At 43.0% G+C, this 24894-nt stretch overlaps 1 protein-coding gene across 2 annotated transcripts in view; it reads right to left on the bottom strand.

Moving 5' to 3' along the window:
* The window catches only part of EP300 (EP300 lysine acetyltransferase), a 67768-nt gene extending 54264 nt beyond the window's left edge, over positions 1-13504 (bottom strand). For both annotated transcript variants that reach the window (XM_080661744.1, XM_080661745.1), the window contains exon 1: positions 12641-13504. In XM_080661744.1, coding sequence (XP_080517870.1) covers positions 12641-12734 — 94 coding nt within the window. In that variant the 5' untranslated portion in view covers positions 12735-13504. The remainder of the gene's footprint in view (positions 1-12640) is intronic.
* Positions 13505-24894: the final 11390 nt, after the last annotated feature.

The raw sequence follows: 24894 nt of genomic DNA, 5'->3' as shown, positions 1-24894 counted from the left end.
TTTTTTAAAAAAGATAAACTTCTGGGAAAATTAAGAAAAAAATAAAATAAAATGAGAAAGCAACAAAACTAATCTACTTCATGCAAAAAAATTTGAAGAGACATAAATGAATTCCTGATAAAACACTCACCAAACCTTATCAAAAATAAATTATAAAGAATAAATGTCCCAGTTTCTCCAACAAATCAATGGCAAAAAAGAGAATGAGAGGAGATATTATCAAATAAAAGAGTTAACAACCAGATATACCTTGTTTAACTTCTGATTCAAACCAGTTGTAAAAAGAGCGGGGGGAGAGAAAGGCACACAAAAATACTGGTAACTTGAAGTAATAAGCATATGGAAGTTCTCTATCCTACTGAATTGACATTTCCCATTTAAAAAGTTCAAAAGGAGGAGATATAGAAAGCCTGAATAATCCCATTACTATTAACAAAAATATATCATTAATTAGTCTTTCCATAAAGAAAACACCAGATCTAAATGTTTCTACAGACATGTCCTTCAGATCTTTCAAGGAAAAGACAACTTCATCTTACACAAACACTTCTAGAAAACAGAAAGAGCCCTGGCTGGTTTGGCTCAGTGGACAGAGCGTCAGCCTGCAAACTGAAAGGTCTCGGGTTCGATTCTAGTCAAGGGCACATGCCTGGGTTATGGGCCCGATCCTCAGTAGGGAGCGTGCAAGAGGCAGCTGATCAATGATTCTCTCTCATCACTGATTTCTATCTCTGCTCTCCCTTTCCCTTCCTCTCTGAAATCAATAAAAATATATCTTAAAAAAAAAAATAGAATACTTTAAAAATCATACATGGCCAGTAAAAACTATGAACATAGAAGCAAAAACCCTTGAAAGAAAAGAAAGAAAAGAAAGCAAACCAGTTCATTAGTGCCTTAGAAATGTATTGTCATGATCAAGTTGGGATATCTCAGGAATCCAAGGGGGAAAGGTTTGCAATGGAACCTTAGACTATCTATAAGTATAGAGATGGTCATTCACCATATTAACAAAGAAGAAAATATAAGATTAATCTCAATAGCTATAAGAAAAGCACTGGAGGCCCTGGCCCGTAGCTCACTAGGTAAGAACATCATCCTGATGCACTAAGATTGCAGGCTCGAACCCCTGGTGAGGGCACATACAAGAATCAACCAATGAATGCATAAATAAGTGGAACAAGAAAAGCACTGGATAAAATTCAAAACCAAATCACAATTTTAAAAATCAAGAAAGTGATGGGGACTTCTTTAAATTGATAAAAAGTTTCTTCCAAAACCTAAAAACTGACAGCAAATATGCATAATGGACCAACATTAAAAGTAGTCTAGCATCACACCAAAACAAAGATACTCGTGACAGCCACTTCTATTCAATCTTGTACTAGAGTATCTAGCCAAAGCAATAATACTAAAAAAAAAAAAGGTAAGTTAAAAGACTGGAAGGAAGAAACACAACTTATTTTATGGAGATAAATCAATATAGAAAATCCAAAGCAAAGAAATGGAAATAGTGAGGTTAGCACGGTGATTAAATATACCACAAATATTAAAAAATTAAACTACATTTCTGTACATCAGTGATAAATGTTTAGAAAAAAATTTTAATACAATTTATGATAGCATAGGGAAAACTTAGGAAAAAAATCTAACAATATGTTACTATAAAATATATGTAAATTGTGAAAGACTACATAAATAGAATAATATCCCAAACATCTGGATACAAATCCTTGATATTATATAAAGACATCTATTCTGCCCCCAAAAGATTCAATGCAATGCCAATAAAAATCCTTACAGTTTTTAAGGGAACCAGACAAGATGATATATATACAGAAGAACCTAGTTTCAAACTCTGTATTAATAAGAAAGTTTTGGCCAGTAAAAACCATGTATTGGAAATTTCAATTCAATAGGATAGAGAACTTCCATATGCTTATTACTTCAATAATCATAGGCTATTTGTGAGGATTAAATGAGTTAATATATGTAAAGTATTTAAAATATTGCCTGGCACATATTAAAAATATGAAAATGTCATCGAGTATTATTATTCAATAGAATCATAACCCTATTAGGAGTTAAGACTGGTTTATAATAATAAGAGCAAACTTTCATCAGGCACTTTCAATGAGGCAAGCATTGTTCTTAACACCTCAATAATTGTATTATTCTTATTAGTCCTCTCAATGTCAGAAGTAGATAACAGCCATATACAGAGTTTACTGAGGAGAAATTAACTTCAGTAATATAGAAATCGTACTCTAGGCCCTAGAGCAGTGCTCAGCAAACTCATTAGTCAACATAGCGGCAAACCGCGGGTTTGCCGACCACTGCCCTAGAGTCTTGATGATTTTCATTTAACTTACTAGAGACCCAGTGCATGAATTCGTGCACAGGTGGGGTCCAGGCCAATTGGGCTGGGGGGAGGGACCACAGGCAGTTGGCCAGGTGGCCCCACCCCCAGTCACACTCCTGGTCGAGGGGACAATTTGCATATTAGCCTTTTATCATATAGAAGGATTCTAAAGCCGAATGCACTTGGTTGCTGTTTTATGTTTATGCAAAACGTGACCTCACATTACAAAATTAGGCTCCATTTTGCAGCAGACAGGAGGGTTTACATTGGTAGATCTTGAAAAATAAAGGTTTAGGGTCATTTTTTTTTTACTGGCAATCCTGTACGTTCAACAGACCTAACTGTAGTTACCACTCAGGTTTTCAACTCTGGTCCTAGTAGTCCTATTTCCCCAAGATGTCTCTCACTTTGTTACAACCTCAACTATATACTTCGTATCTTCCATCTTTTGTTACAGCTAAATAATATTTGTCTCCATCTTACTTCTTTACCAAATTTTAAGTATCTGAAAAAGGGGTCTCATTTATTATTTACATTTCCTATAGCACCTAGGATATGCTCATGGAATAAGATGTTTCTAGCAATTCTACAACTGCATACTATAATTACTTGTATCTGATAGGGCATAACTTTATAAAAAGTTCTCTTACATCAACTTTAAACCATTTACTTTTAACTATTGATTAAAACTGGAAGACTATGTAAAAAAAGTCACATATACTTTGACCTCCAAACAGACCCTATATTTCATCTGATATCACTGACTGTCATTATTATTCTTTTGCTATTTTGATTGTTCCTCAAAGTTCTGGGCATTTATGATTCCTAAATGCCATCAGCAAACACTTGGTATCTAACTTGGCACTGCTCAAGGAGTCTAAAGACCGGGATTTAAACCCAAGTCTTCAAGCTGACCTCACTGAGCCGTCACGTCCCAACTGTGGTAGTAAAAAACTTATTCTACCTCCCTCCCTCCCTCATGTAATTGTTTTAAGAACCAACGAACCCAGCCAGCATGGCTCAGTGACTGAGTGTCAACCTATGAGCCAGGAGGTTGCAGTTTTGATTCCCGGTCAGGGCACATGCCCGGATTGTGCACTCAATCCCCAGTAAGGATGTGCAGGAGGCAGCTGATCAATGATTCTCTCTCATCATTGATGTTTCTATCTCTCCCTCCTCTCTGAAATTGATAAAAATAAATTAAAAAATAAAAAAGAACCAATGAAATGCCTCTTAAAGATTCTAAAAGATTTTAAAGTGTATAAATGTGTAAATTTATTAACCTAGAGCAAAAGGATCCTTCAGGATCATCTTGGTAGTGTTTACATGGGGAAAAAAACCACACACACAAAACAAAATAAAACAAAAAAGCGGAACAGTTTTGGCTGAAGAGCAATTGGGAAAATAAATATCCATCCTACTCAGTTTTCTTAGAACACTGCCCCCGCTAGGGAAGACCCAAGTGTGAAATGACTGATTCCTCATTGTATAGCTGCAGTAACTGGTGCTAACACTGGCTTCCCTAAGATTATACTATTTTGTTATTGAATATGAACCCTATTAACTCAACCTGTAAATAATCCAACTCTGTAGTGGTAGGACTATCTGCTATATTCTACAATTATGTCAACTGGTAAACAAAACTTGGGTGTGTTTTTTTAATCCTCACCCAAGGATATGTTTAAATCCTCACCCAAGGAAGGAACCGAGTGTGTGTGTGTGTGTGTGTGTGTGTGTGTTAGGGGGAGGGGGAGAGAGAGAGAGAGAGAGAGAAACATTATGTGAGAGAGAAATATTGATCAGTTGCTCCACTACACGCCTGGACCAGGGATCGAACCCGCAATCTTTTGGTGCACCAGATGGCACTCCAACCAACTGAGCAACCAGGACAAGGCAAAACTTGGATCTTAAAAAATTCACTTTGGTAATTACAAATGATAAGTGCAACTCAAGAGATAAATGACATGCCCATGGTCCTCTTACCATTAGGTTCTTTTCCTGCTACTGATTCTGCACACCATCACCAGAATTACCATCACCAGAATTAGTCTTTCCACTTTCCCTGACCATGTCACTCCCCTGGCTCACAGGTTTTTATCCTGATGGTAAGATGAATGTCAAATTCATTAGCCTGTTTTTTCATAAAAGGACCCCAACATCCTTTTCAATCTGTCTCCCATTTTATGAACCGCTTGTATTTGGCCCTGACTGTGTGGCTCAGTTGGTTGTAGCATTGTCCTGTACACCAAAATGTTGTCCATTCCATTCCTGGTCAGGGACATACCTAGGTTGCAAGTTCAATTCCCTGTTGGGGCATGTGCCGGAGGCAATCAATGTCTGCCTGTCTGTCTCTCTGTGTCAGGGCACATACCTAGGTTGCAAGTTCAATTCACTGTTTGGGGCACGTGCTGGAGGCAATCCATCAATGTGTGTGCGTCTCTCTCTCTCAAATCAATGACTATATCTTCAATAATAATAAAAAAAAGAATCACTCGCCCTAACTGGTTTGGCTCAGTGGATAGAGCGTTGGCCTGCAGACTGAAAGGTCCCCAGTTCGATTCTGGTCAAGGGCATGTACCTTGGTTGCGGGTACATCCCCAGTAGGAGGTGTGCAGGAGGCAGCTGATCGATGTTTCTTTTCTAACTCTCTATCCCTCTCCCTTCCTCTCTGTAAAAAAATCAATAAAATATATTAAAAAAAAAAAAAAGAATCACTTGTATTTGTTCCACCTGAAATACCCAACTTTTCCTACTTCTGTGAAAAAGTTAGTTACCCCTCAAGCTCTCCTAAATTTCTTTATAAAGTTTTTCCCCAATACAGTAAACTCACCCTGTTAGAAATAATTCCTATTCTCTGCCTTTATTCAGATTATTTTAAAAACTTATCAGAGTATAATTTATGGGAAAATTGTGTATACATGTATACCAACCCCACCACATCCTGAAGGACTTGAGAGAAAAAAACTACACCTTAATTCATCGTGCCTAAAACTTGATGAGTAGTAAATGTTTCTTGGCTGAGATGAAAGAAAGGCATACCAAATAAAAACAGTGACTACTCAATTTAGGAGAATCACACTTCAAAATGTCCAAAATTTAACTCACCATAACCACCCCCTCCCACAGCTACATACAAATACTTCTTTTCCTATGCTTGCTATTTTAGTAAATGGCACCCTCACCGATCCAGCTACCCTAACTTGAAACTTGGAACTTATCCTTGATTCCTCCATTGCAATATCCTAACATCTAAATTCTGTTGACCATCACCTTCCCTCAGATCTTTTTCACTTCTTTCCATCTTCTAATCCAGCCCACCCTCATCACAGCTAGAACCCTAATACAGCCATACTCCAATAAGCATTATAAGCTCTGCATAATCGGCCCCTTGTTCATCTCTCCGGACATTTCTTGCTCCTCCCAGCCAGATGGAACTTACAGGGGACCTGAACAGGCCATACTACTCTCTTGTTCCCAGCTTGGTTCGCTCTTACTAACTAACTAACCCTAGATCTATCCTTCAGATCCCAAGATCAGACACCAATTCCTCAAAGATAGCCACCAGAGTAATAGTATTACAGGTTAGGTCTTCCTGTTTCTCCCAATATACACTGTACTTCCCAAATACAATGCTGGTCACATCAGACTTGAATGTTGTTCTCCTCCCCTATCTATAAATTGCAGGATACTCCAGATTATCAGAGTATTCCCTGTACTGAAGACAAATACCTAGCATAGAGAAAATGTTGGTCCAATACAGGACCAACTGTTACCTTGTCAACTTTTCTAAGCCAGTATTTTTCAAATTGTGGATCATAAGCCAATAGAGGGGCATGAACTCAATATAGTGGGTCACAACTATGAAATGCAATCATTACAAATAAAAATGCATATATTACAAAAAGGATAATACTATGTGTTCACTTGCTAAGACAGGGTCTCTGTTTTTAACATGCAAAATACAGTTGTGTGTAGTCAAAACAATTTGAGAAGCACTGCACTGCTCCTTCTACTTCCCGTCCTCCTCCTTTATAAGAAAGTATTCTTTTAAGACCCAGATAAGCAAATACGTAACAGAAAAAATAGTGCTCAACCACACAATTCTATAGCAAAAAGCCATTCTTATCGTAAGCATTTCCAAGAAAATCTGTTTTCTGATTTATCATTATGCCTTAAAATTTTCTTGATTTTTAATTTCAATTACATGAACAAGATATCCTATGTGACAGTAGTATATGTAGTACTTTTACTTTAATCTTTGCTGCCACATTCTTATATTCTCAAAAAACTTAATCTGAGTAGGTGATCTATAGGCTAACACTGTAACATAAGCCTTACTTTTAAGACTACTCTCTGAACTTCATGCACTTGGCTTTCTTTTTCTAGTCTCTATATAGTCATTAAAAAGTCTACCACTGCCAAAACCGGTTTGGCTCAGTGGATAGAGCGTCGGCCTGCGGACTCAAGGGTCCCGGGTTCGATTCCGGTTAAGGGCATGTACCTTGGTTGCGGGCACATCCCCAGTGGGGGGTGTGCAAGAGGCAGCTGATCGATGTTTCTCTCTCATCGATGTTTCTAACTCTCTATCCCTCTCCCTTCCTCTCTGTAAAAAATCAATAAAATATATTTAAAAAAAAAAAAAAAAAAGTCTACCACTGCCCTGGCCAGGTACTTAATTGGTTAAAGCATCGTCTTGATATGCCAAAGTTTTATGCAACCAATGAATGCATAGAAAAGTGGAACAACAAATCAATGTTCCTCTCTTCCCCCTTTACTCTCTCTCTATAAAAATCAATAAATTTTAAAGGTTTTTTTAAATCTACCATTATTTCTTAGTAGTTAAGTTAAAAACAGCTAACAATTAATGAACACATACTATGCTACCGCAAGCACTATCTTAAGCATATAATAAAGAAAATTCTCCTTTATTCCTTGCCACAATACTGTAAGGTGGGTACTACTGGTGAGGAAGCAAATACAGAGAAGTTAAGAAACTGGCCTAAGGTTCACAATTAATAAAGGCAGGTCTGGGATCTGAACTCTAGTACGTTGTCTGACTTCAAAACCCAATCTTTTAACCACTCACTTTTTTTTCAGTAGTTTTAATTTCTCTCTCTCTCTCTCTCTCAACTAAATTACTTCTAATTACCTTCTTGGCCATTTATTTAAAAAGATCTACATCTAAAAACAAATAAGATCCAAATTGTTTCGAAGAGGCTTAACACCTCAATTAATATTTATTCTCTTAAACCTGTTTTTGAGAACTGAATAATAAAAAATTCCCATTAAAAATTTAAAAGAAAATGACCATCCATCACATGAAAAAAAAAATCATTGGCAAAATTCAGTGTTGTAAAAATTTTACACTTGGCATAATTTAAGTTTTAACTCACTCATTAATTTCTTAAACGTATTGATTTTAGAGAGGAAGGGGGCGAGGGAGGGAGAGAGAAAGAGAAACTTGTTGTTCCACTTATTTTTGCATTCATTGGTTGATTCTTTCGTGTTCCCTAACTAGAGGTGGAACACACAACCTTGGTATATGGGGATGATGCTCTAACCAAGCGGTCGCCAACCTTTCGGACCTCACGGACCATCAGTTGGCGACCACTGCTCTAACCAATTAAGTTACCTGGCCAAGGTTCATTAATTTATCTAATGTAAGCCACACTAAAAAATTTAACTTCAAAAATTCTAAAAGGAGAGAACCCTAAAATCTCAACAACAACAAAAAGCCCACTAAAGAAGCATGTCTTATTTTTCCATTAATTGATGGGTGTTCAGCAGAATAACTCCTGAAATACTTCTATAAATATACCAGGAAGTTACACTCCCACTGTATCTGCAACATTTTTGCTATTTTTTTCCTTTCTTATTTACCACTTAATGCCCCTACAAACAACACTAGGCACCAATTCTCAATTTATTGTTTTAATCACACACCCTTCACCCTTTTTATAGACTAGACTAAGGAGAAGGTAGAAAAGCAAAGTAAAACAGAAAATACCAAAAGGCAACCAAGGCAGAAACCCTTTCCTCCATCCCCATCATCCATTCACTGGATATGACGATACATTTCTTACCTCTGCAACAGAACACGAACTTATGCTGGAAAGGGCACCCGTATTGTAACGCGTACAAGATTTATTACAATTTAACAACAGGCACTTCACCTCACATCAAGCACAGAGAGCCTTCCTGAAGCCCTAGAAGTGAACTTACAAAGCTTTGAGAATAAGCAACTGCCAGAGTTCAAGGCACTTGGTAAATGTCTTGCACTTTAATTTTAACAGTAATATCTCACTGGGTCAAAGAGTTATAACTGAAAAACTCCAGAAGCAGAACTCTAATGTAAACATTAATGTGTAAAAACTAAAACATAATCTGGCAGGTTTAAGAGCTGAAAAAAGAAATGGCTTCCACCAAAAACATTAGTTAGGATGATAAACCACTAATATACAATGGTATTTTGAGGAAGTAAAATTGACATTTAAAAAATCCTTGCCACGCCCTGGCAGGTGTTATTCAGTGGTTAGAGCACTGGCCCCAGTCAAGGGCATGTACCTGGGTTGCAGGCTCCATCCTGGGCATGCAGTTGGGTGCATGCGAGAGGCAACCAATTAATGTCTGTCTCTGTCTCTCTCTCTCTCACATTGATTTTTCCCGGGCCCTCCCTCTCTCCCTCCCCCTTACACCCAACCTCCTCCCTCACTCTTTACCAAAAGCAAAATTTAAAAAAAAAATCCTTGCCACTTCTCTATTGTGTACATTAATCTAGTGGTTAAAATGCAGTATATTTTAGCCCAGCTGTCGTGGCTCAGTGGTTGAGTGTCGACCTAGGAACCAGGAGGTCATGGTTCGATTCCTGGTCAGGGCACATGCCAGGTTGCAGGTTCCATCCCCAGTGTGGAGTGTGCAGGAGGGCAGCCACTCAATGATTCTCTCTCATCACTGATGCTTCTCTCTCTCCCTTCCTCTCTGAAATCAATGATATATATATTTAAAATGCAGTATATTTTACATTCTAGCTGTCCTGTGCCTTTAAAATGAAAAACAGGCATGAAACTCAAGCCAATGCTGACAGGGGAGTACACAGTAGGGACACAAAACTATACCAGGACCAGAAAGATCTTTACCTACTTAGTATGCCAGATCCTAGTGCTGTTTGCTGTCACCCATCGTTCCGGAGTCTGTTCTTTCAGTGCATACAGCATTAAGTGTTTACAGAGCAGTGACAGAACATGTCCAGTGTGCAATGAAGGCAACATGTAATTCTCATCATTCCCATCACTCAGGTTATTATTAGAAATAGGTTCAAGAAATTCTTCCAGGACTTACCTGTTAATTTTTCTGTCAATAATTTTACCAAATTTTTTTTTACAAGTGCCTTTTATCATCTTTTGGGGGGAGAATAAGTCATTTATCAAATAGTTTAGTTCCGACCTAACCATAGTAAAGTAAAACTTTCAATGACTCAAGTGCAAATATTGAAACAGGAACATAAAGATGCAAAAGCTAAAAAATAAATCTCTTCCTACTCATTCCAACACATAAAAACTTAAACTTAATTCAAGTTATTTGAATCAACTTGGAAATTTTTTAGACTAATCAATCGTTGAGTAACACATTTTTATTCTGCACCAGTCAGTCCTATGCTAATTTGTTTTGTAATGCTTTCGAATGTCAACCCAATTGGATTCTAGTCTTCTGTCCTATAAAACTGGCACAAGCAAACTCTTGGTAGGTCTACCTAATACTATTAAGAAAATAAAAAGTTTCTGTGGTCTATAATTATGGCATCGTTTTGACCAGTTCTAGATGAAATTCACAACCAAGTATAAGGAACAACTTACTTTCACATTTATAAAATATCTAGGTGACAACTCAAAACTCAAAATGTAGAAGTTACAAGTTTGAAATTTTAAAGTTGTTAAAAGTGAAGTATCTCTGTTAGAAGTTGCCTGCAAACTTATACTACACACTAGTGGACAAAAAAATAAAAAAATAAAAATGTAATGGGAACCAACTTAAAGTTCACAGGGGGACAGTATTTTCTTGACACTTCCCTCCCCACCCCTACAATAACAAAAACACAAAACAAAACCCAGACTATTAAGATTTAAAAAATGAACAAAAAAAATCTTGGAACAGAATCTTAATTGGGGGACTTGGGGTGTTTGCGGGGGGGGGGGGGGGCGGGGGGGGGGACCAACCTTCTCAATAAAATTTAGAGAGAGCTAACTAAAATAAACACTTAGTACCAAGACTGAGTTAATCTCAATGTTGAGAGGTTTTTTTTATTATAAAAACCCACTTGATACATTTAGGTCTCACAACTATTCAAAGATATATCAAGTAGCAAAACAGTTTCTGTGTAACAGACATGTGAAACACTATACCAGAATGAGTTCGCTAAGTTACCAACGACACAGATGAGTATGGAGAACGCAGTAGTGCACTGAACGGAGGTGTTTGGAAGTTGAGCAGAGCCTTCCTTTCAGGCCTTGCATTACTCCAAGACGAAGCTACTCAAGTAAGGAGTCATCAAAATAATGCACAGAAAAGGAGTTTTTTCTAAAATATCCCGTCACTGGCCAACTCAAATGTAAAATCCATTACCACATTACACAAAAATTAAAGAAACAATCCAAAAATCTATACGTGAAAACATGTCTAATCGTGATCTATAAGAATTTGAGTGACTTTAGTAAGTGCAAAGGAATACAATATTTATGTGCATGAATTGAGAAAAAAAAGTCAGGTTAAGAAAAATCCCTGAAGACTACAGAAACTTCAAGGAATAAGGACAGATCAAAGTTCATGCATTGCCAATGTTACAATCCTGAAGTAGAGGAACTCTGCAAAAATCCTCAAATTTTGCAGGTTATCTTTCTTATAAAAACAAAAAACGAAAGCGTTTGCTATATCCTTACATTTTCACCCTTTAAAATGAAGCCTACTTAGGAACGTGCTTAGAAGTTCTCTACAAACTCAAAGGGTACATTTAACTCCATTAAGCACTCTCACTGGTAGATGGAGGGATGACGCTGAGCCTGTTCTTGGGGCGTTAAAGAGATGCTCATAGGAAGGGGGAACATCTTGTGGACTGTCAGATGGCCAGCCATTCTTCCTCTTCATTATCCTGGCACCTCAAACTATGACAGCAAAAAAGACCGGTGGCCACCAGGATAGCATCAAACGAACTGTAAGGAAGGAATGATGGAAGAAAGTCTCCCTGAATTATCTCTTGAGAAAGGGCTAGTCCACAACTGAGTGAAGTAAAGAATTCATAGAGCTTTTTAAACAGAAATCTCCAAATATGTTTAAAGCATAAAAAGGTAAAAACACAGATGCTAAACTTAATGCACATTTCAAACATGTTTCATCAATTCATGTTTGCAGTTCATGATTGGGACTCTTTCCATTTCTTATCTTGATTTCCAAGTAACTCATTCCACAAAATCAGTTATCTCTTTACTTCCCCACACCAAAGAGAAAGTGACTACAAACTGCAAAGAAAATATCCCTCTCTCCCAACCTGAAAACCCAGAGTTTCAGACATTTTGGTCCTAAACCAAAGAATGGAAGATGTAAAATGAACTGCACTCCATATTGATTCTTAAAGAAAAAAAAGCAAAAAAAAAAAAAAAAAAAAAAAGGCTAGGAAAGATAGGTAAAATAATTCAAACCAAATTTCACATTTGACGTTAAACCTCACGTCAAACCTGAAATCCTGGAACACATACACATAAATAAATAAATAAACGAATAAATAAATAAATAAATAAGATTATTTTTTACGTCCTCATTCTCAACAGAAAATCTTGTGCAACGAAAATACTGAAAAGGAAGAGTGAAAAGTAGTGGAAACAGAGTAGGAGAAACCAAGGAGAAAAGATTTGCAATTCCTCATTTACCAACAACAACAAAATTAGAAGTAAAATTGTATAAAAAACCCTTACACACAAATGCATTGGCATTGCCAAAATTAAACTGCATGGAAGCAATAATAAAGGCCATTTCTATAGCACCACTAAAGAGCTCTAATTCCAGAACACACATCGATATGACATAATGTTGCAACGAATGTATTAGGAAGCAAAGAAAATGGTTGGGCTACTGGACGTCTTCGACCAGCTCATTCAAACACCTTTAAAATTAATCGAGAGAGAGAACTAAGGAGAGAAAGAAAAGGGGGGAAAACACACACACAGAAGAATAAAGGTGCACGGAGCAGAAAAGACTAAAGGGAAAGGGAAGGCGAGGGCTCCGAGGACTAACCTGTGCCATCGCTGGCCGACGCCGAGAGGGCCGGAGATGAGAGTTTAGGCCGCTTGGCTGAAGGCGGCCCCGGTTCCACCACATTCTCGGCCATTTTTAATTCTTTCGGAGATACAGGCGAGGAAAACGAGAATCCCCGGGAAATCTCTTCTTCAGATGGGGTCCCCGCCCCGCTCTTTGGGGTGGGCTTGGGGGGCTCCGCCGGCCCCCGAGGGGGGTTGGGGGAAGTTCCTTTTTCTCTCCGCCGGGTCGCGGTGACTGTAAAGGGATGCGGACCCGATAGAAAGGTAAGGGCAAGTGCGAGGGGCCGGGCCTGGGCCCAGGCCCGGAGGAGGGCACACACACAAATCCGCCGAGCGAGTCCGCTGCGGCGAATTCCCGAGAACTCGCGGCTCTAGCGGCGCAGTCCCCGGCCCGCCGCGGCCGGTCCCTGCCGAGCCGAGGTCTCTCGGAGCTCCGCCGCCGCCATCAGCCTCTTCCTCCTCGGCGCTGTCCTCCTCCTTCTCATCGCCACAAGGAGGCGGGGGCGAAAAGGGGGGAGAGGAGGAGGCGACGAGGCACACTCACCTCCTCCCGGTGCCCCCTCCCGGACCTGCGCCCCCACCCTCCGAACTCTCCTCCTGCCGCCGCACCGGCCCCTAATGGCCACACGGAGCTCGCCCGAACCGAGAGCCAGGCTGGCGCCGCCGACTCACATCGCGCGGCGGAGGCGCGGCCAGGACGCCGGGCGCGGAGCTCCCCGACCAGAGGGCCGAGCCGAACAGCGCCACAGAAGAGGCCCGGCGACGGCGGTGGCGCAGGCAGCCTCCGCTCGCTCCGCGCTCTTCTTCGCCCTCCTCGCCCGCGGAAAATAAATACGGCCGCGGCTCCGGCCCCCACCCTCGGCGGCCAGGTGCCGGGAGCGCCCGCCCCCCGGGCTCCGCTCGGGGCCGCCCTCGGCGGCGGGGAAGGCGCCGCGGGGCGCGGGGTTATGTAATGGTCCCCCCTAGGCGTCGACGCCGGCCCGGCTCCCGAGCCGCGGTGGGGGTGTGTGCAGGCGGGAGGGGGCTCGGGGTCGGTGGCTTCGGCTCGTGCGCCCCGGGCCCCCCGCTACTGTCGCGGCCCCTGCCGCCTCTCCCCGGCCCGGCGCCCCTCCGCGCTCTGGCTCCCGCAGTCCGCACTCAGCCCGGCGTCCCGCTGGCCCGCTGGCCCGCTCCCTCGCTCCCCCCGGCCTAGCACACAAACAAGATGGCGGCTGTTGTTTCTTCCCTCCGCCGAACCCTCCTGACGGGCTAGCGGTAGCGGCGGCGGCCGGAAATGAGCCAAGGGGGGGTGAGAAGGGGGCGGGGTCGGTCCTCCGGGGGCGGGGCGGGGCGGGGCGGGGCCTGGGCGCGAGCGGCTCGCACAATGGGAGAGAGGGCCGGGGGCGGGGCCAGCCCCACGCGGGATCCGCCCAGGCCCGACCGCGGCTGGCGCTTCCGCAAACTCCCCCCGGAGTCGCTCGGTGGCTCCCTTTAAAGGGGAGGATGTGCAGGGGGCCGGGGACGGACTGGGGATCTATTTTCGGTCGGTAGACACTTACGGGGAAGGTCCCCGGGTAGGGTCTCCGCGTAGAGGACCGTAGGAACCGGGTGACGGAGTCCGGGGAGGCGCCAGTCACCGCGCAGGTGGCGGAAAAGGAGATGGCCCTGCGCCCTGGGCCCTGGGGTGGCCGGCCTTTCGAACCCCGATTGAATCCGTCCATCAGGGGTACCCTGCTGCCCGCTGTTCCGGGCCAGAGACGTAATGTGTTCTCTCCTCTGCATCGCTTTCCCAAAGCGAAAGGTTTACTCCCCAAAAATCACACCGATTGCGTGTTGTTTACTTTTTCTCTGAATTTTACAATTATTTTGACAACGAACGTATATTATTTTGAGAATCGGAAAACAAAAATCACAGCAGTGGGAAGACGTTGTAGGACCAGACCTAAATTCGTTTCTTGCCGACCACGTGTCCACACGCCCCTACCCGATATCCCTGCCACCAAAGGGGCCTTGAATGATGTTTTCTGAACTCATCTGGGACCTGAGGACATTTGAAGACCTGTCTTTTCACCCACCCCCAATAGGCCAGCTTAATAAAAGACCACGCTTATGCAGTGCCTTCAAGATAATGTAATTAGGGAAAAACGCAAAGACGTAATGTGCTAAAGGTAATGTAAGGATGGAGGAGATGCTTCAAGTGCGCTGTGCGAGCAAGAGCTCTGCAGAGGGCCGCCTCCAGCTCTCACATTCCTGCACATTACAGGATTCCGCTGGGTTTGGCCTTGGGTAAATGGGTACTTGAGAAAGTCGTTAGTGCTCCCCAAGGAAACCCCCAAACCGGCATCTGTGGAGAGAGTTAAAAGCTTTTTAACATACTTAAAGTATTATGCGCCTCAGTCGGTGTTTGCTTATTGTTGAGTTCACTTCAGTTTTTGGTGTTATGGTTTGCATTTTAAATGAATGATGAGAGTAAATAAGAACCTAGGAGTGAAAAATCTTAAGCTGAAACCCAGGTTGCCAACAAGGATAAAGTAAGTTGTGTGGTGTTCAGGCCTAATTCATCCAAACGGCAGTAGAAAAGCAGCAAATTGAAAAGGGCAATACCGGCTTATAAAAGTTGCTGTAGGCCCTAGCTGGTTTTGGCTCAGTAGATAGAGTGTTGACTTGCGGACTGAAGGCCCCGGGTTCGATTCCAGCCAAGGACACGTGCCGGGGTGCAGGCTCCATCCCCGGTGTGCGGCAGCCGATCCATGATTCTCTTTCATCATGGATATTTCTCTCTCTCCCTCCCTCTCTGAACTCAATGAAAATATTTTCTAATAGAAGTTGTTATAGGATGGATCCAATATGTGGGGCTAAGGTCAAAGTTGGCCTTCAGTTATTTTTAATCGTTTATACCCACATTCACAGTAAACAGAACAGAGGAAAGAAATGTGGGCAACGCCTGGAAGCATGGCCGGTAATTTCCTTGTGGGAGGTTGCTCACCTGATTTTTTGTAAGAATTTCTAACCTTTGGAAAAACCTTTGCCTGGTTTTGCAGAGGATCCATCTTGAGTCTCAGCAGCATTCGAACATACCTGTCCAGCTTAGCCAAAACTGCTGTGGGACCAGGTACAGGAAGCCTCGCGAAGATCCAAGGAAGGTCTCCAGTCAGGAGCCATGGGCCTGCCCAGAAGGAAGAGCTCTGTTGTAAACGGGGATTCTGCTCCTTCCTGGGGTGCCCTTTTCTGTATCTTTACCTGGAACCCTGAAGTCAGCCTCGTTGGAAGTGGCTGGAGAAAACAGAATCACACTAATGCAATCAAGATGCGACTTTAGTTGGTTTCAAGAAAGCAGAATTGAATCATCGGCATGGATTATATATAACCTAATCAAAGTGTTGTGTAGATTAAAAGTGCATTCATGAAGAAGGAATTGTCTGCCAGGAGCTGGGGGTGGGGGGGTGGGGAGGGCGGCGTTGTGGGGGCAGAGAAACACACATGAGATAGTAGAGATTGTCAGGCAAAAGCAGTTGCACTCAAGTCAGGCAGGACTGGGTTTAAGCTCTGGTTCTGCCACTTAGCGGCTGTGTGACTTGGGCAGCCTCCTCATCAGCAAAAGGGATTTCTTTTTTTTTTTTTTTAATATATTTTATTAATTTTTTACAGAGAGGAAGAGAGAGGAGAGGGATAGAGAGCTAGAAACATCGATCAGCTGCCTCCTGCACATCTCCCACTGGGGATGTGCCCGCAACCAAGGTACATGCCCTTGACCGGAATCGAACCTGGGACCTTTCAGTCCACAGGCCGACGCTCTATCCACTGAGCCAAACCGGTCTCGGCAGCAAAAGGGATTTCTTGAGAAGATCTACTTCATTGCAGTGAAGAGTAAGCAGGATAGTTTATGAATAATGCTCACCACCGTGCCTGGCAAATAGTAAGCACTCAAGATACCTTAGCTGCTTCTTGTCCTATTTGTTCTAAAAGGGAAAGGATCTTACCTAACTCAAAAGAATTGCTAGGAGAATGAAAATGTGACGGCTGCAGGTAAGGAGTTTAGCAGTGCCCAGAGCCTGGCAAAGGCTCCCGGGCTACCACCGTGGCTTCTCCCTAGTCAGAAGGAAATGTCTCACAGGGTCACCCATCTCCTTTAAGGCATTCTCTGTTCACCTTGAATCCTCCTGATGACTAATCCAGCTTTCCAGGTGCCCTGATTGCCAACAAGGAGACCCCGAGATAGCGGGCACAAGACTAGGAGAAAGGTATAACCTCCGGATAAATTCATCAGTTGCATATGGTCAAGATGCTACCCATATGATCCACAGGTACCATAGCCTTAGTTTATACATACCCCCTTCCCCAGGAGCTACCCCTTCTTCCTATGCATGGTCCCACTGTCCCCCTGCCATTCCAGCTGGAAAACTGGACGCCATCCATGAATCCACATAGTCCTCCCTAGTCCTTCTTTCACACACCCAATCATCAAGTCCTATGGGTTCTACTTCCTGAATTACCTTCCAAATCAGATGAACGTTGAACCATGTGCAAGTACTACCTATGAACAAAAATTAAAAAGGGTTCTCACAGGAGTGGCCTCAACCACATTTTTTCCAAAATACTTGTGAAGGGAAAAATGGTTCAGGAACTTGGGTTGCTGCCACAAATATGAATATGCTCAGGATTGTGAAAGTGGCTGCACATTTTTTATAAGAAGTTACCTATTTAGATACTGTTCTACAATGTTGCCAGCATTTGCAAGAATACATTTTTATTTATATCACACCTTTAGTAAAACCTGTTCTTTTTTTTTTAATATATTTTATTGATTTTTTACAGAGAGGAAGGGAGAGGGATAGAGAGTTAGAAACATCGATGAGAGAGAGAAACATCAATCAGCCGCCTCCTGCACACCCCCCACTGGGGATGTGCCCGCAACCAAGGTACATGCCCTTGACCGGAATCGAACCTGGGACCCTTCAGTCCACAGGCAGACGCTCTATCCACTGAGCCAAACCGGTTTTGGCAGTAAAATCTGTTCTTGAGCCCCGGCCGGGTAGCTCAGTTGGTCAGAGCATTGTCCCAATATGCTAAGGATGCGGGTATGATCCCTGGCAGGGCACATGTAAGAATCAACCAATTAATTCTGTTCTTGAAAAAATCTTAATAGCCAATATTAGTGAGGGCATGGAGAATTGGTGCTTTCATACACTGTTAGTGGTAATAACGCATGGTATAAACTTTTAGGTTCAAGCCAAATGTTTGTAGACTTTGAAAATCCTGGTATGTCTAGGATGTATTCTACCAGTGTACAGAGATGTATAGGTAGTCTCTCTTTATCCACGGTTTAACTTTCCACAGTTTCAGTAACCCTCGTCAACCATTGTCCAAAAATACTAAGTGGAAACTTACCAAAATAAACAATTCATAAATTTTCAGCTGTGCACCGTTCTCACTAGTGTGATAAAATCTCACTCTGTCCCGCTCTGTCCTGCCTGGGATGTGAATCCTTTCTTTGTTCAGCATCTCCACACTGTATATGCATAGCTGTCTCAGTTATTAGATTGACTGTCGAGATATCACAGTGCTTATGTTCAAGTTATCCTTATTTTACTGAATAATGGCCCCAAAGTGCAAGAGTAGTGATGCTGGCAACTCAGGTATGCCAAAGAGAAGCCATAACCTGTACATAGTATATATAGGGGGCGGGACTGTGGTTACAGGCATCCACTGGGGTCTTGGAACATATGCCCCATAGATAAGGGGGGATTACTGTATATGAAAATGTTCCCTGTAGCATCGTAGTAGTCTCTCCCCGACCCAAGGAAAGAAGAAACAAATCAACCGCCCATCTCTAGATGATGGTTGAAAAAAACGCTATGGCTGTGATTCCACTTACATGAAGTACTTAAAGTAGTCACATTCAGAGATTCAGAAAGTAGAACGGTGGTTGCCAGGGGCTGAGCAGAATGGGGAGTTATTGTTTAATAGGGACAGAGGTTCAGGTTGGTATGATGAAAAACTTGTGGAGAGGAATGGTGATGATGGTTGTACAATAGTGTGAATGTACTGATTGCCACTAAACTGTGCACTTAAAAATGGTTATGATGATACATTTGATGTTTTGTGTGTTTTGCCACCATTCATTTAAAAAGCTTAATGGTCCAAATGGTAACTTTTTAAAAATATATTTTTTTTATTGGTTTCACAGAGGAAGGGAAAGGTAGGGAGAGATAGAAATATCAATGATGAGAGAGAATCATCGATTGGCTGCCTCATGCGAGCCCACAACCAGAGCATGTGCCTTTGACTGGAATTGAATCTGGGACTCTTCAGTCCTCAGGCCAACACTCTGTCCACTGAGCCAAACCGGCCAGGGCCCAAATGGTAACTTTTATGTTATATATATTTTACCACAGTAAAAAAATAAAACAATGACTATCCCATAGGCTTACGACGATGCCATATTATGCAGTAATTTAAAAATGAGTGGCTCCATATGTACCTAATAGAAAGATATCCATATATTACTAAGGACAAAAAGAAAAGTAAAGAACAGCAGGTATAGGATGGCTCTATTTTTATCAGGGTAGTAAATAATAATAATGAGTTAGAAGCTGAAAGAATATGCACCAAACTGTTAACAGTGTTGGGGTAAGAAAATTACTACTGGGAGCTTTCATCCTACATACTACATTTTTGGTGAGGTATGTGAAATCAGAACCAACAAGCACTATAAAACAAATAAAACCACCTTCCATTGTTCCTCTTTGCTGTCAGAATAAAATTTCATGTGCAAGAGATGGCCACTGCTTACCTATCTCATTTCTCTCATCTTCTCTCCTTGTAGCCAAGTGGAATCATTTCTATTCTGCTTGTGGCATGCTTTCTCTGTCCTTGGGACATTCATACATACACTCCTTCAGTCTGAAACACTCACCACCCTCACCCCTTTGACCCACCTAATTCCAACACCCTTCAGGTCTCAGCTAACACATCCCTTTTTCTGTAAAGCCCTCCCTCCCTGATTCCCCCTGAATCCTGGTTACGCACTCCTCCTCTGCCCTCCCATAGCTAGCATCCTATACTTCTAAATTACCCCACATTTCATACTGAGTTACAGTCCTTGTGGGCCTTTCCCTGTAACAGCCCGGAAGGCTGACCATGTTGTTCATCTGTCTACCCCCATCTCCTAACTCAGGACATGATGCACAGTAGGAACTCAACTCAAACTTCTTCTTTTTTAAAAATATATTTTATTGATTTTTTACAGAGAGTAAGTGGGAGGGATAGAGAGTTAGAAACATCAGATGAGAGAGAAACATCGATCAGCTGCCTCCTGCACACCCCCTACTGGGGATGTGCCTGCAATCAAGGTACATGCCCTTGACCGGAATCGAACCTGGGACCCTTCAGTCCGCAGGCCAACGCGCTATCCACTGAGCCAAACTGGTTAGGGCTCAACTCAAACTTCTTGAACAAATGAATAGATAGCATTGATTTGTGAATCTGGTCTGGCTGGGTGGGTTCGTTCTACTGCAGCAACAGGACTTTTGGTCCTGAAAAAGATGTGATAAAGATCCTTCCTGTCCCTCAAGGTGCCAGCCAATCTCCCTCTCTCCTGGAATCTTGAATATCTTGACTCGGAGTCTTTATAATTACAACATAAAGAGAATAAGTATTTGCATTCATTAATGATCAGGGGAACTAGGGCTCTAAAGCAAGTAAAATGACCTTCATGAGACCCCAAGCCAAGGCAAAGGGAAAGCTCGAACTCAGGTCTTCCAACACCACATACAGGCCCCTTACCACTGAACGTTTAGGGCAGGAAGCAGGTCTTCCGCTTCCTCCAGTCTCTGGTCCTAGTACAGTAACTGCCACATAATCCACAGCCAATGGGTGTTTTTTGAATGAGTGAATGAAGGTTTATACATAAACACACACTCACACACACACACATACTCACAGTATCTTTTCAAACAAAATTAGAACAAATAGTGCCAAAGCCACCAACGCAGCCACGGAACATGTAGCTTTCCGTGTCAGTAGGCATGGTGTCCCACCATCAGGACTGAAGTGGACTAGCAGAGCCTACGGTAACCAAGGAACTTTCACTCTTTATACCCTGAACCAGCCTTTACTGAGCATCTTCCCTGTGCCCAGCACTCGGCTGGGTACTGTGGGTTTCAAGATGGACAAGCCACTCTTCCTGTCCTCGGGGCACACCATCTGGCTGGAGAGAGACTCATAGAGCTAAACGGATACCATACAGAGTGATGGAGGCTCTCTCAAGGCAAACAAGGATGGGTAATTTGTGAGTGAAAGCACTTGTCACGTCGGTGCCTGGATGCTGCTCACCAAGCCTGAAGCATATGCCAATGGAGTGCCCAGGTAGGAGAGGATCTGGAAAAAGGGGGCCCAGCCAGGCCACAAAGAACCTTGTGTGCCAGGCCAGGAAGTTTGGGCTGAGGCCTAGGACTTGTTTTCGTTTGAAATTTGTGGTCATTTGACCTATAAATCTGCACATCTGTACAGTAATTCAGTGGCATTGGAAATAAAAATCTGATGGACTTCAAAATAAGAAAACCATGGTCTCAAATTTGGTCCTTTGTATTCTAAAACAGTACTCCAAAAGGATGGCAAAAGAGACAGATATGCAAATAAGATATTCAATGCCTTGTACCCCTAAGCTGATGGAAACTATCGCCACAATGTGTGGGCCTATCAGAATGTGACTCTACCTAAAGCATCTCAAAATAGCTCTGCTCAGCGCTCTGCGGCAGGCAAGCGTCTGCTCTATTGGGTAGTAGCTCATTCTTTACTATTGTTGCTATGTGACAAACTATTGGCTCAGTGTTAATCCAAGCCTGCCGGAGGAGGGCGGGAAGAGGGCTTTGGGGGAAGCATCTTTGCTAGAATCTAATGGAACAAGCACGTCCCCAGCATTTCCCAGGGACCCTTATGGTACCTGCCCCTGAAGATACAGACACCCAGTTCAGTTCAATGAACATTTATTGAATGGCTCCTATATGAGAGGCACTATGCTGGGCTCCAGGGATGTAAAAATAAATACAGTTCACATGCTGTCTGCTCTCAGTTGCTCACTAGCTAGTGGGAGAGAGAGTCTTATAAGCAGGAAAGTGCCATCTAACACACGAGATGCAATGATAGAGGCTCGGGTACGATGTTGACACTCAGAGGGGGTACCTCAGGTGGACTCAGCTTTGGACGTGGCAATGTGCTTGTGGAAAACACATATGGAGATCTCCCAAGGACAGCTGGACGTACAGGTGAACAGGGAAATCAGACCCAGTCCTTGCCCTGGAGGATCTTGCTATCGGGTGAGAGATAGAATGTAAATACAGCCCTACCTGCTTTGGATGCTCCGTGGATAGAGCATCGGCCTGCGGACTGAAGGGACCCAGGTTTGATTCAGGTCAAGGGCCCATGTCTGGGTTGCGGGTTTGATCCCCAGGAGGGGGTGTACAGGAGGCAGCTGATCAGTGATTCTCTCTCATCATTGACGTTTCTATCTCTCCCTCTCCCTTAGTCTCTGAAATCAATAAAAATATTTTTTTAAAAAGAAAAGGTACTAGCCGAAACCGGTTTGGCTCAGTGTATGGAGCGTCAGCCTGTGGACTGAGGGGTCCCAGGTTCGATTCCGGTCAAGGGCATGTACCTTGGTTGCGGGCACATCCCCAGTGGGGGGTGTGCAGGAGGCAGCTGATCGATGTTTCTCTCTCATCGATGTTTCTGGCTCTCTATCCCTCTATCTTTCTCTCTGTAAAAAATCAATAAAATATATTTTTAAAAAAAGGTACTAGATTTATTTTTTAAAAAGAAAGAAATGTAAATACAATAAATCAATTACCATACTCGGTGCTGAATGCTAGCATGGAGGCTCATAAGAACACGATGGCACAACTACTTGGCCTGGAAGTTTGGATGTTCCTTGAGGAGACAGCCTCGGAGCTGAGCGTTGAATGGTTCAGAGTATGAACCCTGGGGGGGAAATAATAATAACTGAATCCCTCCTTGGCTCTGCACCAGGCACTGAAGAGAGAGTGCCCTGAGCGGTCACAGCAAGCACCATGAAGCCCAGGCCTGGACAATGGGCACCATGATGTGGCCTAACGGGGAGCTGAATGTGTGGCATTACCCAGCGACATAAGATGTTTGGGGTGTTGTGGTGGTTAGAGGCATATAAAGCAGCGAACCTCAGCCCCGCACTGTGCCCACCTGACAGACATCGCATTTGCCAGGACTTCAGGTGCCTCTCCCTGAGACAGGTGGAGTCCCTGCCGTGGCCTTCTACCTGCAGCCTCATTGCAGGTTTATTCTTTGCACTATTTCTTCTTCTTTTTTTAAAATCTATTTTTTTACTCATGTCAGAGAGGAAGGGAGAGGAAGATAGAAACATCAATGGTGAGAAAGAATCATTGATCGGCTGCCTCTTGCATGCCCCCAACTGGGGATCGAGCCCACAACCCAGGTGAGTGCCCTGACTAGGAATCGAATTGTGACCTCCTGGTTCACAGATTGACGCTCAACCACTAAGCAACACTGGCTGGGCTGCACTACATCTTTTTTTTTTTTTTTTTTTAATATATTTTATTGATTTTTTTTTTTTTTTACAGAGAGGAAGGGAGAGGGATAGAGAGTTAGAAACATCGATGAGAAAGAAACATCGATCAGCTGCCTCCTGCACACTCCCCACCGGGTATGTGCCCGCAACTAAGGTACATGCCCTTGACCGGAATCGAACCTGGGACCCTTGAGTCTGCAGGCCAACACTCTGTCCACTGAGCCAAACCAGTTAGGGCTGCACTACATCTTTGATTCATCTTGGCATAAATCAAAGTCAGAGCAATTTCAAGTCAAGTTCAAATCCATATTCTCACCTATCCTTGAACCTCAATTAGATTCTGGGCTTTGACCCTGCTTAGCTTTCCAGGTAATGGAAACAGGCTCCACAAAGGCCTGAGGAAGTCACTGTTGCTGCAGCTAAAAGCATGTAGGACATTCATCAAGTCTTTTATTAATTTATCAAAAATGGACCAACCCGTGTGGCTCAGTGGCTGAGCATCAACCTATGAACTAGGAAGTCACAGTTCAATTCCTAGTCACGGCTCATGCCCAGGTTGTGGGCTCAGTCCCCAGTAGGGGACATGCGGGAGGCAGCCGATCAATGATTCTCTCTCATTACTGATGTTTCTATCTCTCTCTCCTTCTCCCTTCTTCTCTCTGAAATCAATAAAAACATATATTTTAAAAAATTTATCATAAATGTATTGAATTGGCACCTCACATGGCAAAAAAAAAGGGGTTGATTCAGCCCTGACCGGTTTGGCTCAGTGGATAGAGCGTCAGCCTGCGGACTGAAGGGTCCCGGGTTCGATTCCGGTCAAGGGCATGTACCTTGGTTGCGGGCACATCCCCAGTGGGAGGTGTGCAGGAGGCAGCTGATCGATGTTTCTCTCTCATCGATGTTTCTAACTATCTATCCTCTCCCTTTCCTCTCTGTAAGAAATTAATAAAATATATTTTTAAAAAAAGGGGGGTTGATTCATTTAATCCACAGAGCTCTTGCAAATGGATGAGGAAAAAAGAAAAAAGAAAAAAAGTGGCAAGAAAGCCTCCTCAAACTAGTCACTTGTGGTTGAGCTCCCAATAATTCCCACCTCCTGGTGTCCACACCTCTGTGTTATCCCCTCCTCTTAAGTGTGGGCAAAATCTGTGACTCACTTCTAACCAGTGGAATATAGCAAAGGTGATGGGATGTTACTCCCAGAACATGCTGTTAGGTAACATGTCATCAAGTCTTAGGGAAGGTTGCATCAAGAGATTCTCCTTATCAGCAGATGAGTGGATTAAAAACCTGTGGTACATCTACACAATGGGATACTACGCCTGATGAAGGAACTTTTACCATTTGCAACAGCATGGATGGAGAGCATCCGTGCTAAGTGAAATAAGCCAGTTGGAGAAAGATAAATATCACATGATCTCACTCATATGTGGGATATAATGATCAACATAATTTGATAAACAGGAATAGATCCAGAGACAAATGGCAGGGGAGGGGGGGTTAGAGAACAACCAAAGGTCTTGTATGCATACATATTAGCATAACCAATGGACACAGACACTGGGGTGGTGGGGGCTTGCCCGGGATGGGAATGACTGGGGCGCGGGGTGTCAACTGGGGAAAAGGGAGACATATGTAAAACTTTAGACAATAAAAAAAGAGAGAGAGAGAGAGAGATTCTCCTTGCT

This window comes from Plecotus auritus (genome assembly GCF_963455305.1).
Source record: "Plecotus auritus genome assembly, chromosome: 3".
In the NCBI taxonomy this organism is placed as follows: Eukaryota; Metazoa; Chordata; class Mammalia; order Chiroptera; family Vespertilionidae; genus Plecotus; species Plecotus auritus.
Note: the sequence above shows the minus strand (reverse complement) of the source record. Positions and strands in the feature narration are given on the sequence as shown.